Here is a 14,826-nt window from a genome sequence, read left to right as displayed (position 1 = left end):
GCCTATATTGTTTACGTGGTGGACGTTGGGCTCTCTCTCATATATTTTTCATATATAATAACAATATAAATGCTTTTTTAGTCCTTGTGTATGAGATTAAAGGTTTGAGGCTGCTGAAGTCTGTTCCGAAATGAAAGCGTCAGAGTTGGTGTCATTCGCTACGGGTTTTATGATGCGCTGCTCGCATTGACAGGTGAAAATCCCATCTACCTGCTTACACTGCAAACACGAGGGCACAGATCTGATTCATATCGGATACATTTCCACATATGAACAAGGCCTCAATCTGATTTGAGTAAACCAGAATTCATGTGATGTTTTTTTTCTTCTTACACGTACGAGGGCCATATCCGATCTGTGCCACATGGGAGAAAAAAATCGGAATTGGGTCACTTGAACCATGCAGTGTAAATGCAGCCTAAATGGCAGATGAAAACACATTTGCTTAAAAGACTGACATAGTAAACATTACACCCAGGTGACTCCATTATGCTTGCCTTGATTATTGTTGGTTACTAGGTTACCAATCCTACAGACAGCCACTCTAACAGCTTGATGGAAAAGCACCTAATTTGGGTTTGGGACTTTTACTTTGAAATTATTTGTTTCATGTTAGAATGAAAACCTGGCTATTGACTTCCATTGTCCATTTTTGGGTGAACTGTCTCATTCACTGAATTGTTTATTTGTACATATTTGTGTTTGTAGTCTCACCTCGAGGGTCAGCATGTTGACTCTCTGTTGCAGGCTGCCATTCTCTGACTGAAGTAGCGCTGTGTCTTTGGGCTCGAAGGAGCAGTAGGAGTTTCTGTCCTCTCCAAACTCGCTTATCATGGGGAACTGCACACACACACACATACGAAAAAAGGACATATGGGTCATCACATGCAGAAAGCATTAAACCAAACCATTAAACCCTAAATTATTTAGGGTTCAGTAGATAGTTGTGCCAATTGTGGTGCTAAAAACTCACCACTAGCAATCTGGTTTAATAGGGCATGATATGCATTAGTTTCAGTCTTCCAGTGGAATGATGGCTGAACACCTGAATTCAGAAGTTGTCATGCAATTGTCTGATTTCTACAGGATTTCCATGAGACTCGTGGGTCACATTCTTTAATAGTCCAATAGGAAATAAACCTGTAATGACTGAAAACCATGGAAGAAAAGGCAGTTGTGTTTACAGCTGTACTTGTCATGATAAATTAATGCTGTAGTAGACTTTAAAGTACAAATCTATTCATAGGACAGCAAAATTATATTTGTATTCACCTACACATGACTCTGTGCAAAATTAACTGTAATTGGTCGCTTAACATTTCAGTCAAGTGTGCTTGATCAATGAAAGGTGCACAGAGCTGCTGTGATTGTAAAGGTCTGAGGCAAATTCAAGCTTAAACCAGTGTTAAACTATACTGTTTCCTGGGGTTTGAGCTATATTTTCTCTTTTTATGGAGGGTGTGTTAAATATATCTACCAAATTTCATACATGGTAATGATTGAATACTTTACATAGAAATTAGAAGGAAAATACAAGGTATTACAAAGTACAATTGATTCCCAAAAGATAATTAAATGGGTTTCTTCGAAAAAGATCACCAAGAATGGCCTTCTCTGCTGCCATAGTTGCAACTCTTGCATCATCAGTACACGGTGTTCAACGCACCAGTTTCCATTTAAAAATGTTTTGCAGTGTTTCGTCTGTGCTGAACAGAGCCCTGGGTACACAAGGCTGTCCTTGTATCTCAATCCATCATACACAGTATGAGAAATCAGAATTGTGTAGCATAGTGTGTTGAAAACGGCATGTCGGAAATCTCCAGATGGATTTCTATTCACCTCAAGAACAGCTTGTGACCTTACAAAGCAAAGTGGACATTTTAATTTCATGAGGACTTTAAAGTCATGCTGAAAATAATAATAGTTTTTGTATTAGGTGTAATGCAATGTGTTTACATGGTTTAAGCTTAAAAACACATTATTTTCTGCATATCATACCTTATTGTTGCCCCTCCTTTCTAAAAAGCAATTTACAAAACCTCAACATTTTGAAAAGCTCTTTGTGCTCTGATTGGCCACTTATTCATTTAGTTGTGATTGGCTAAATGCCTCAAGTGTGTGACGGAAATGTTATACCCTTACTGCCTTATCAATTTGATGCTGAATCCGATCCAGAAAGTGCAGATGATTAAGCTGATCAATCAGCTTCATCAGCGCAACTTGAGTAGAACATAACAGATTGGTAAGATTTTGTGAAACAATGCCATGGCTCGGACAGCAACAACACTAAAGATACACCATCTTTTTTTGGATATGCATTTGGGCAGTGTGTTGACAATATTTCCACACACTCATGTAAATTTGAGGTAGATTAGGCATGTTTGAATGAGGCATTTAAGGAAAGTATGGATGAGTCTTAACTTTTATAAAGAATATCTCTTGGGGATTTTTCTCTTTAGTTTTTGAAGCCTGATCTCACAGGGAAACGTAACTATTTTACGTTTTGTCAGTTTAGTAATTCGTATTCGAATACGAATTAGTAATTCGAGTTCAGTTGTATGAAAATGTATAATTTTAAAAAGAAGGCGTGGCACCCAACCCCACCCCTAAACCCAACCGTCATTGGGGAATAAGCAAAACATACTAAATTGTTCAAATGAGATCATTCGAATTCATACGAATTAGCCACCAAATCAAAAAGTTACCAATTGTCATGAGATTGTGTTGGTTTTTGAGACTATAGCTCTTGTATATGTATAAGCAGCTTATAACACTTCAAAGACAACCGAAAACATGTTTATTTTACACATTTAAGAATAAAATTTTACGCCATGACAGTGTGTCCCAAAGCTTGATACTTGATACCCAAAATTCTGGAGAGAAACAGGACATAGCATATGAATATTTAGATAAATTAATTTGGTCTGTTGAGATTCTTGGTTCTGATTGACTGGAGGGAGTGTAAAAAATGGTTTAAAGCAAAGATAGTTTCAGTCAGTTTTGATCAAAGTTTGAAATAAATGTGCTTCCCCAAAAACATTGGTACACAGTAAAAAGCGATTAGTTACTTAAAGTGAGTAAACCTGTTGCCTTAACAACAAGTTGACTGTGTTTTAAAAAGTTAATAAATCCGTTGCAACTTGGAACGGTTAAGTGGATTTAACCTTATTTGTTAAATTTAAGCTCATAATTCATTCACTTCAAGCAATAGATTTACTCACTTATTAAAGTAAACTAATCACTTTTTACAGTGTTGTATCCAGAGCAACTCTATAGTAGTTGCTAGCAGAGCCCTTCATTCCTCTGTGTAATCTCGAGGACACCGACGTGCTTCATCAGGGAGTTGATGGAGATTAACAAACTCGTAAATATGCTTCAATTATTTGTAGTTAAACGTTACATGAGCGATAAGATATGTCCATTGTCATTTACATCTTTTAGTTTATTCATGACAATTTGCATTAGTATATTATATTAGTAGTAGTAGTATTTAAGAATAAAAGGATAGGGCGTCTGTTTAGATATAACTTTTTTATTGTGATTTATTTGTTTGCTGGAATTTAGAACAGAATTTAGAAATAGTTTTTAAACAAATCTTTGCCCTTAACAAACTAAATTAAATATGTAGGCTAATGGATGTCTTCAGTTTCAACGGTATTCTTTTCCATCAAAGTAAAGGCGTGAAGAGTAAAAGTAAAGAGAAAGTGAAAGTAAAGAGGTCGATTTAAGGAGGCTCGTTCTTTATCCTCACGCTGCAGATGTTCTGTTTAGTTCTGTTAGTTCTGTTTAGTTCTGTTCAGTTTTCTCTCTAGTGAAGCATTCAGTTTTTCAACTTACAAAGTATGGCATGCAACTGACTCTTAAAGGGAATGTGAGAAGAGACTCTGATTGGTTTAATGCATGTTATGCTCAAAACACACCCATAACTCATTAAGAGATACTCATAACGAGGTTTCCATCCTTAAAATAGCAAAAGTGGATTTGGGCATGCCCTTGATGCTTTTGTGCCATGCACTTTAGACTTTGCGCTTAGATCGTTAAAATAGATAACGATAAAATAAACTTCGCTGAGGCAACCACCCTCCACAACATGCATGTATAATCCTTTTGCACCCAGCAATCTATTGATTAACCCTTACACACACACACACACACACACACACACACACACACACACACACACACACGCACACACACACACATTAGTCACTTTCCATTTCCTCTCTCTATGTATCTTTCCATTTAGTCGCTGCACTTATAGGCTACAAGTTCATCTCCTGCATCATCATCTACCTCACTGCTGGCATCACTGGATGCTCTGTGCTTTGATGTGCTGGATCTCATGTATTTCTACTCCTACGAGCTTTGATAGCTGTGTGCATTTGTTCCCCCCGTTTAGCCCTTTACTAGGCAGTGAGCCATATTGAACGCAGAGCCCTGGAGCCTTTCTCGATCTCGTTCCCTTTCTTTTTCTCTTTCAATCTCTCTATCTCTCTCCATCTCTCTCTCCTTCTGCAAAAACAGCTGTTCTTCAGAAGCAGACGTCAACAGTGCATGTATGTGCATTTTTATGGGCAGAGCTGAACCAAAAAGCTTTAAACATACCCAATCTGGAACATCTTCTACTTGCAGCTCCTTAGACTTTTGGCAGCAGCCCAAACTACCTAGTTGTACCCAGAGATCATATCAAACAAGCCAGCTGTGCACCTTGTTGAGTTAGTTACTGCACAGCATTGTGCTTTTGGTGTGTTATTTAACTCCGTACTGTACCATGCTACCATCTAATATCCCAGTAACACCAATAACAACATATTTTCATTGAAACAAACAAACTATTAAATTCACTTTAACAGCAATTGGGAATTCATCCAGTTTCTGTTTCTAAGGATGCATGATTGAAAACAATGACTACGTTTATATAGACATCAGTAATCAAAATATTTGCCTTAATCTGAATAAGATAATAATATGATTAAGGAGATTACATGAGTTGCTTCTTAAATGTTCCTTTCATGATTCCCTTTTACATGTTATAGCACATAGATCGATTATCGTCATTGTGTCACTGCGCTATCCAGCGTTTTCTTCGGAGTTTCATGTCCTTTCGGTTGTTTAATTTTACATCTTTTGACTTTAACTGCAGTTCTGTATTTTCACTTTTATTCTGGAACATTTCATTCATGCCCCCGTGTAAAACTGAGGTATTGGAAGCAAGTACAAAGTACGGACTGGTGGAAGAGTGTTGCTTTAATGGAATTTGATAACGCATGCCGAATGGGAGAAAAAAACCTTCGCATTTCGTGCTGTGTGTGTCAGTACTGACTCCGTAGGTGCAGAGAATAGTGTCAAACAGCCATGTAAGTATGGAATATCCTGTCGCAAAACACAGTGAAAACTCCTATATGGCGGTTATAGTTTGATTGCGGTGTTTACATGTCTGTACTGCACTTCAATAATGCGACTAAAGTCGGGATACCCAGCCTCTTAATTTCATTTCTGTTTAGTTTGATTATGACCTTAATCAGACTCTTAATCAGACTATTATTCATATGTGTCTTAATCATATTAAAATCAGATTATTGGTTTCCATGTAACGTGCTCAATGGTTCACCCAAAAAATGATGTTTCAACTTCTTTTTTCCTATGAACGTAAATGAAGATATTTTGAAGCATGCTGGCCACAGGTACAGTAGCTATTGACTTCCATAGTATTTTTTTTAAATTACCAATTTCCAATACTGTTTTTTTTTTTTTCTTTAAATTTTTTTAACAAAAATACAATGAACTTGAGTACAATGCTTGTAATTAAATTTTTGCATGATCCATCCCTTTGCTATCTAATATAGATTTATTTTAATGGTAATGTCTGCATAAAATTAAAGCATTTAATAATATATTGTAAATTATATATTGCAGTAGTCTTTGTATCCATATTTTGAAACAACTTATTTTTTAATGAAATGTTCTGCAAAGAGACAAGATCATTGTTTTATATTTTGTCTACATTAATTAAATTTGAAAATCTGAATGAAAATAGTTTAAAAATGTTTTTCAATAATTTAAGCATCAAATGAAAATGTAAAGTGCGAAAATAGATAATCATTCTGAGAATTGTTACAAATTAACAGCGTTATTTGTTTTTTGTTAATTTATTTTATATTAATTATTTTATTATATTTTTCTGCTTCAACTGATTCTGTCAGAGACTTTTGCTGTAGCTGCTTTGGCCAAACACAAGAACATAACTTTAGGTAAATAGTAGTTGATGACAAAATCTAATCTAAATTGATCAACATCATTGTTAACATTAAAACACCCAACACTGACCCAACCTTCCAAAATGTTTAGAAATTCTGAAAGTCTAAAATTATTTTCAAAAGTTAACAATTTAGCTTTAACATCACAGAAATAAGATTCATGTTAAAAATATAAAAATAGAATTCATTATTTAAAAAAAAATAATAAATTACAATATTACATTTTCTCCTGAATTTTTGGCAGTGCAAATTAATCTTAAATTTGCCAAATACCAATTCTTATTACTGGTATTCAGTGCTATCACTCCAAAATACCGATTATTTTAAACACAAGCTATTCCTTTTTTCACTAAATAAAAATCTCATCCTCATTCACATTCATCTGAAGTGCATCGGAAGAAGAGCAGCTTTGTGTGTTTTTCATGTGCGGTTTGACATGCTAATTACAGTGAGCATGCTTGTTTATGTGGAGCTCAGCTCACATGTCGACTGGGCTATAAATAAAGCTGCATCATACATGAAGCAGATACAGTTCCAAATGAGTTCAGTCACACCACAGTCATTAATCAACTCAGTGGAACGTGGCTGAACATAAAACTCTGACAACAGCATATATTAGTGCTGATGAACATGAAATATATTTCAGAAGAAAACCAAAAGATCTGTATGTTTGATGTCTATAGCATCATTGGTGTAACTAGTACCAAGGCTAACTTCCATCTTCCCGCAGGCTACAAGAATAAGCAAATATGGCTTAAAAGATTTTTATATATTTTTTTATAACCTCATAAAGGTTGTATTTTCTATTTTAGTTTCTACTATTATATAATTCAGATGTATTTCTGTGATGGGAATGAGGATTTTCATCATCATTACTTCAGTCTTTAGTTTCACACAATCCTTTAGAAACATTCAATGCTGACTCACTGTTTAAAGAACATTTCTTAGCAATATTCAAGAAGGTTGCTGATTAATATTTTTGGAACAATGTATTATAGGGCTTTAAAGGGATTAGTTTACACAAAATGAAAATTACCTCATCATTTACTCCCCCTCATGTGGTTTTAAAGCTTTAAAGTTTCTTACTTCTGTTGAATACAAAAGAAAATATTTTGAAGAATGCTGCTTGCTGGCGCCCATTGATTTCCATACTAGGAAAACAATTATTATGGAAGTCAATGGGTGCCAGCTACTAGCCTTTTTCAAAATATCTTCTTTTGTGTACAGCTGAAGAAAGAAACTCAAATATGTTTTGAACAAGTGAAGGGTGAGTCAGCATATCAGAATGATTTCCAAAGGATTGTGTGACACTGAAGTAACAATGCTGAAAACTCATCTTTGCAATCACAGAAATGCATTACATTTTAAATTATATAACAGTAGAAACTGAATTTGAAACACAATCTTGAATGAGCATCAAGTTCAATTCAACATAAAAAAAACATTAAAAAAAACTTACCCAAACTTGAATGATGCAGAATTTTCATTTTTATGTAAACAATCCCTTATTTAAAATAAAATGTTTCTTTTACCTCTTTTAGCAACCCAGGCTCATTGGAGATATGTGCCCAGGGCTCCATTTTTGAGAACCAAGAAATATGTACCCAAAGCTTCGCACTTGCATTTTGTTTGCAAAAATGCACTAGAGGCTGACATGTACAATTTTGACAATCTTAAATATGTTGCAATTTCTGCTAGTGCCATTTCTTGTAAATCCACCAGAGGCACTGTGAACATTTCTGCCAATCTCAACGTCCATGTGCATGTCCGTGAGAGAAGCCAGTCAGCTTGTTGTGGATAATTGCTTGTATTGACTGACCATTGAACTGTGACTCAGAGGAAACCAGCAAATATTAGTCACTCAGCATGTATTTAATATGTTTATTATGTATTAATTAGACTATAAACAATACCATTTCATTGGGAGTGCAGTGCATTATTCTGCACACCTGAATGGCTCTGATATATAAATGTTTCTGTCGTGTCACATCAAACTGCTTGTTGCTGGAATCTTGCTGTGGTGCGTGTTGTTAGGACACAGTGTAATGTTTATTTTATGAAGGGGCAGTTGTGGCCTAATCATTAGGAAGTTGGAATTGTAATCGAAAGGTTCGATTCCCAGTCTCCATCTCCGATACCCAGCTGAGGTGCCTCTGAGCAAGGCACCTAACCCCTAATCTTTTGGATGGGTCAGCGCTCACAGTACTCTCTTCACTTTATGCCCACTTGTGCATTTTTTTTAAAACAGTGGTGATAACTAAGTGCTGGAACAGGGAGGCTTTAAGAAAAAAAAAAGAGATCTCCAGACTATTAAAACAGCAGCACAGCACACATTAATAGACCTCATATCACAAACTTAGTGTGCCTGTCTCTTTCTGTTCGATCAAACTAGGTTTGTTGATACACAAAGTGGTACGTTTAATGATTTCTTCATGCTCTTTCTGAGTGCTATGCTCCACATAGACATTATCTCTGGTTTGTATGTGTGTCCACACAGATATTATCACTCAATGTGTGTGTCCACTGTGCTCTTCTTTAATGAAGTGCCCTATATTGTGTCTGTGGCTGTGTCACTTTCTCTGCGTTAATGTGAGATGAGCAGTGAGGTAGAGGACAAATGGATTTGGGGCTAATAAGGATGTCTACGCCCCACTTTTGACTAGATAGCTATGTCAAGTATACATTAGTACACATCCCTACACTAATATAAAAAAAACTTTCAGGTTAATTTAAAAGAGAATGCCATTTTTATCATATTTTAATGAGCTTACCTAGGGTTAACAGACTATTTTATCTAAAGTTTGAACCACAAGGCACACTGGGGTGGTTTTCATTTTATCCTGGAAATAAGCTGACAGCTTTAAATACAAGTTACGTAATGGTAATTTAAGATTCTGCACTATTTCTAGGTCACTAATCAAGTTTTTCTCTCCTCCGCTGAAACACAAGATGCTTTTTGCATTTTTCTCAAAGCAAGCTGGAAAACATGATCATCGTGTTTTTATATGAACTTGTGTATTTCATCCAGATCGAATGCACCAGTGATTAAAGCAAACAATGGACAACTCCAATACTTTGAGGCAGGTTTCTGACATTAAATATTTCACTAAAACGGGTCCATGAATGGTCTTTGTTAATGACTGAACTTCTTTTAATATGAAATAATTTTCAAATTCTCAATTAAAATTAAAAATAAACTGTTGGAGTTACTGAATTACCGTTGGAGTAATTGGATTACTGAAACTAATCATCTCTTATGCTTTACTTGCCATCATAACATGGTATAAAAATGAGTGAACATTAGAACTACGTAAACATCAGTAAAACAGTCTGTAAACAATGTTGTTCTCTGTCCATAAACACAATAGCAATAAAATAAAAACTCAAAATAAGCATTAGAAATAAGCATTTTAAAAAAGAAAATGGTGCAATTAAAAACCAACATAATAATCAACATAATAAATCAATAGCAGAAACAATTAAAAGTGTACTTTGGATGTTTTTATTACAGTAAAAATCGGAAACTCCAGTAAATCTAAGCAACATAGGCTCATTCTGAAAACTTGTCCCTATATACATTTCTGGAGATCACGAATTATGTAGCCAGAAGTTCGTACGGCTGCGTTTCAGCTTACATCCGTATAGATGGCTTTCCCGCTGTTACCAATTTGTCCAGTTAGCTCACCATGTATGTCTTGAGACACTGAAAGGAGTTGAACACGACGACAGGGTTTGAGTCCGGTTGGTTTCAGAAAGCAGGTAAAACAAAAACAGAATCCAAAAAAAGTAGGAAGTGGTTGGTGCTGGTCAATCTGTGCTTTTGAAAACACTATTGGTTGGGTTTAGGGAAGGAGGAGGGTGGGTCAGTCGATCGGTCAGTCAGTCAGTCAGTCATTCAGTCAATCAGTTGACACCGGCCTCTGGTGGACTTATGTGATAAGAGTATGCGCGAATAGCACTCGCGAGAGAAATTTGAGATCTCAAAAAGCATACACAGTGGCCTCTGATGGATTTGTGAAAACAAAAGCTGCAAAAAAACGTACCTCCTAGGACGTATTTGGCGCTCTCCAGAAATGTATATACAAGTAGAAGTATGTTTTCAGAATGAGCCTGGGTTGAATATAAGTCAATATATAATGTGGTCAATTACAATAATCACAACTGTATGTCTGTCAATAATTCCAGTTTTTAGTAAGTTTAACACCACAGGTGTGGGTTAGAAAATCTTTAATTCTTAAACAACAGCCAAATGCATCTAACATTGTCGCACAGTAGCGGAAGTACAAACCTGAATATATCTGATGAACACAAACCAATGTTTACACCACTGCCTATTATTTAAGGTGACCTCCACTGATATCTCCTATCTGAAACTAAAGCATCTTTAAGCCGTTTCCTACCTTTATCTCATAAATCTTGAGTTTTCGCTTGATGTCTGCATTCTCTCGCTCGAGGCCAGCCAGTCGGGTCTTGATGTCCTGGTAGGCGCTGATGAGGGCGAATTGGGAGGCCGAGTACATGTCGTCTGATAAGGGAGAGTTGGACCAGCCCACCCCGCAGCCGTCCTCTTTCAGACCCTCACTGCCCCCCAACAAGCCCAGCTGACCCCCGAAGAGAGACTCCATGACTCCTGATTCTCAACCTGAGGGAGAGAAAGAAGACAACAGTTGTTTATGTGAAGCAGTCAGCTTTCAAACATGTCTTTCATCTTCACTAGCATTCTTCACTTCAATTCTTCAGTGGTTTTGTTTGTTGTGCTCTCTCCGTTATGAGCTCCATCTCAGCCGCAGTTTGGATAATGATCTGATTTCTCAGCAACGCTTATTGGTATTGACATCCAGGCCATTGTACAGTACATGCAAACCACCAAACCGCACCAAACCAAAACATATTCACTGAAGGTCAATCAGTGTTTTTTCATGGTCAACTACATGTGCTTTAGCTTCTCTAGCCCTCATAATGCACTGCGAATCTGGATAGTGTTTTTTCCTTTGAGGTACATTTATACAAATAAATGTCATATTTGTACAGAACAGTTTTGATTTGATATTTCTGAGCTAAATGTACATTGTTTCTACTGTAATAAGCAAATTATTAATGAGTGAATTTGAAAAAAAGGCAAGTTTTTGAATGTTTCTGTCATGTAAAAGGGATGCAGCCAACGGAGGTGCGGATCCAAATGCAGGTTTATTAACAGAATGATCCAGGCAGGCAACAGTCAACAGGGTCAAACAGATGTATATAGGCAATCGAGAATCATAGTCATTAAACAGGTGAATAGTCACTACAGGCAGCAAGCAACGTAAACAAACAAACAAACAAACAAACAAACAAGGCGAGGGTCAAAACACGCGGGAAATCTGTTGTAATGTTCACAGGAACAGTATAGCAAGACTCAGCAAAGATGTGGGTGCGTGTGTGCTGTATTTAAAGTCCCTGTTATCAGTCCGTAACGATCCTCCGGCTATGTGTGTGCGTGTAATCAAACTGAAACAGCTGTGTGCGAGGTACATGATGGAACTTGTAGTCCATATACTGGTGGATTTGTAGTTTAAATGTTTAAACTGAATAGTTTTTCTAACTAATTTCTAATAACTACTTTCTTTTGTCTTTGCCATGATGATAGTACAGTGTATTTTACTAGATATTCTGCAATATACTGGTATACTAGGGCTTAAATTGCTTAATTTAAAGGCTTAACTAGGTTCATTCATACATTCATTCATTTTCATCCGCTTTTCCGGGACCGGTTCGCGGGGGCAGCAGTCTCGGAGAGAACTCCAGATTTCTCTGTACCCAGACACTTCTTCCTGCTTCTCCGGGGCACGCCGAGGCATTCCAAGTTCAGCTGAGAGACATATCCAGCATGTCCTGGGTCTTCCCTGAGGCCTCTTTCTGGTGAGACATGCCTGGAACACCTTCCTAGGTAGGCCTCCAGGAGTCATCCGAAACAGATGTCCAGATGAGCCATCTCAGCTGACTTCTCTTGATGTGGAGAAGCAGCGGCTCTACTCCGAGCTCTTCCCGGTGACAGAGTTCCTCACCCTATCTATAAGGGTGCACCCTGCCACCCTGCGAAGAAAACTCATTTTGGCCACTTGTTTCCGAGCTCTTGTCCTTTCAGTCATGACCCAAAGCTCATAACCATGGGTGAGAGTAGTAACGTAGATTGACGGTAAGCTCAGCTCCTTTACCACAACAGACCGGTACATCGACCGCATTACTGCTGCCGCTGCACCATTCCGCCTGTCAATCTCGCGTTTCATCCTTTCCTCACAAACCCCAAGATACTTGAACTCCTTCACCTGGGGAAAGGACTTGATCTTGGACTTGGAGGTGCTGATTCTCATCCCAGCTGCGGAATGAGATGCACTGGAAACCTCCCCAGTGCATGCTGAAGATCCATGTTCGATGAAGCCAACAGAATGAAATCTTAAGAGGGCTAACTGTATTAATCTTAAAATTATTGAACAATTTTTAACTGCTTTTATTCCAGCCAAAATAAAAACTTTCACCAGAAGAAAAACATATTATAGGAAATACTGTGAAACCTCCATTGCATTTTAAATCACCACTTGGGAAATATTTTTATGAAAAGAATTAAAAATTCCCAGCTGAGCTAATAGTTTTACCTCCAACTGGTGCATTTTTTGATGTATCCAGTTCCAAAATGACATTCTGTATTAATTTCGTTCCCCTAGCAAAAGCTATGCATTTTCTATGCAAATGTAAAATGCGCTCTGTTTTACTTATCTTTTCTGGTTTAAAACATACCCCGATTGCATTATGAAGTCTTAACATGTTTGCTTTATTGGGGGGACGATGTGGACTGACCGCAGTCAATGAGACATCATCAATTATGCAGGAAGACAAAAGCCAGAGACACTGAGAGCAAGCAGCATGACCTCACTGAAGCACACGCTGTGCTGCTGAGAGGGTGACATCACCGCCTAGCAACCATCGCCGACTTCACCTGTACAGATGCCATTTCTTCCAGGCTCTTAGAAGAGCAGCAGATTCAGTCAATACGTTTAGGGTTTTAGAGAAAAATACATGCGCTTCACACTCGGCTATGATTTTCAATTCTTATTGAATTGATAGGGCACATGTAAACAGTGTTCTGATACCTAATGAGATGACTAGCTGTCTTCTTCTAAAGAGGTATACAGTACTAACTGAAGTGAAGCCTCATAGTTGACAGATTTGGAGCGCTCTGCATAGGCAGTAAGTGCGTCATATATAAATTGTGCTCACACACACACATATACACACAAGACGTGACTCATAACTGATGGAAATAGTATGCTGTTAGCGAGTTGCTAAGCTCATTTCAATATTGCTATTTTTCAGTTATTAACACATACCTTGTGCCAATTTTATTTTATGCAACAAAAAAAAATCTTAATAAGCACAACGTTATGTTTCATATGCAAGAAATGTCATCAGTATTTACAGAATAAAACAAAACTAGTTTTACTCAAAGATTATAGCCATGGTCTCTTGGCTTTATATACAGTTGAAGTCAAAATTATTAGCTCTCCTATGACATTAATTATATTTCTATTATTTCCCAAGTGTTGCTTAACAGATTTCTTCAACACATTTTATGAACCATAATAGTTTTATTAACTAATTTCTAAAACCTAATTCTTTTGTCTTTGCCATGATGATAGTGCATAATGTTTTTCTACTTATTTTGCAAGTTAATGAGTGTATATTTCAACTTTAATGCTTAAAGTGCAATTTAAAGACTTAACTATGTTATTATGTTAATTAGGCAAGTTATCAGGTAATTAAGCACATTATTAGATAACAGTAGTTTGTTCTGTTTATCAAAACCCTTTTTAAAGGGGCTAATTAAATTATAGGGGCTAATTAAATCCTAATAAAAATAAGGAAACACTATAAAATTTCCTTGCTGCTACAATTAATATTTAAAAAAAAGAAGAAACATTTCACAGGAGAGCTTATAATTTTGACTTTTTGGCAGGTCATATATATATATATATATATATATATATATATATATATATATATATATATATATATATATATATACCCAAATGTTGCATCATTAAGCCTAAATTAACTACATTGTCAGGAATTCTGAGAGCAGGATTCTGAAACCAAGTTATATTGTCAAAATAAATCAACAGAACTACTAAAAATCCTGTCAGACAGCAGTGTTTATGAAACTGTAGCTCTATTAGTCTCCTGTGGCTTTTCTTCATGCCCTTCAGTCTCCAGAGTCCACTGTCCACAGCATGATCAATTTCTCCAGTGTTAAACTCAACACTCAATCACACACATACTGAACCAATAAGTTTTTGCACACAGGTATTATTTACAGTAAATTTCAAGTATGTAGCTGAGTCATTTTTGAACTAAGTTATGTAAAAGTAATGTAATGTAACATCGATTGTTGAGTCATTTTTATTTTAGGTTTACTTTACAAATCTCTTTTTTAAGTACAGTACAAGTACATTTGACTTTCTTCTTTTTTGCAAGTTTCACTTAATGTTGTAGCACTTAATTGGGCCAGGGTGGACCGGTGGCTCAGTGCATGGGT

General features: G+C 36.6%; 1 protein-coding gene across 1 annotated transcript in view; it reads right to left on the bottom strand.

The window, feature by feature from the left end:
* tbkbp1 (TBK1 binding protein 1) overlaps positions 1 to 14,826 on the bottom strand; it is a 92,878-nt gene that overhangs the window by 36,934 nt on the left and 41,118 nt on the right. The window contains exons 2-3 of the mRNA XM_056470055.1: positions 10,658 to 10,899; positions 715 to 840 (exon numbers count right to left, since the gene is read on the bottom strand). Coding sequence (XP_056326030.1) covers positions 715 to 840; positions 10,658 to 10,882 — 351 coding nt within the window. The 5' untranslated portion in view covers positions 10,883 to 10,899. The remainder of the gene's footprint in view (positions 1 to 714; positions 841 to 10,657; positions 10,900 to 14,826) is intronic.

The sequence above is a fragment of the Danio aesculapii genome, chromosome 12 (genome assembly GCF_903798145.1).
Source record: "Danio aesculapii chromosome 12, fDanAes4.1, whole genome shotgun sequence".
In the NCBI taxonomy this organism is placed as follows: Eukaryota; Metazoa; Chordata; class Actinopteri; order Cypriniformes; family Danionidae; genus Danio; species Danio aesculapii.
Note: the sequence above shows the minus strand (reverse complement) of the source record. Positions and strands in the feature narration are given on the sequence as shown.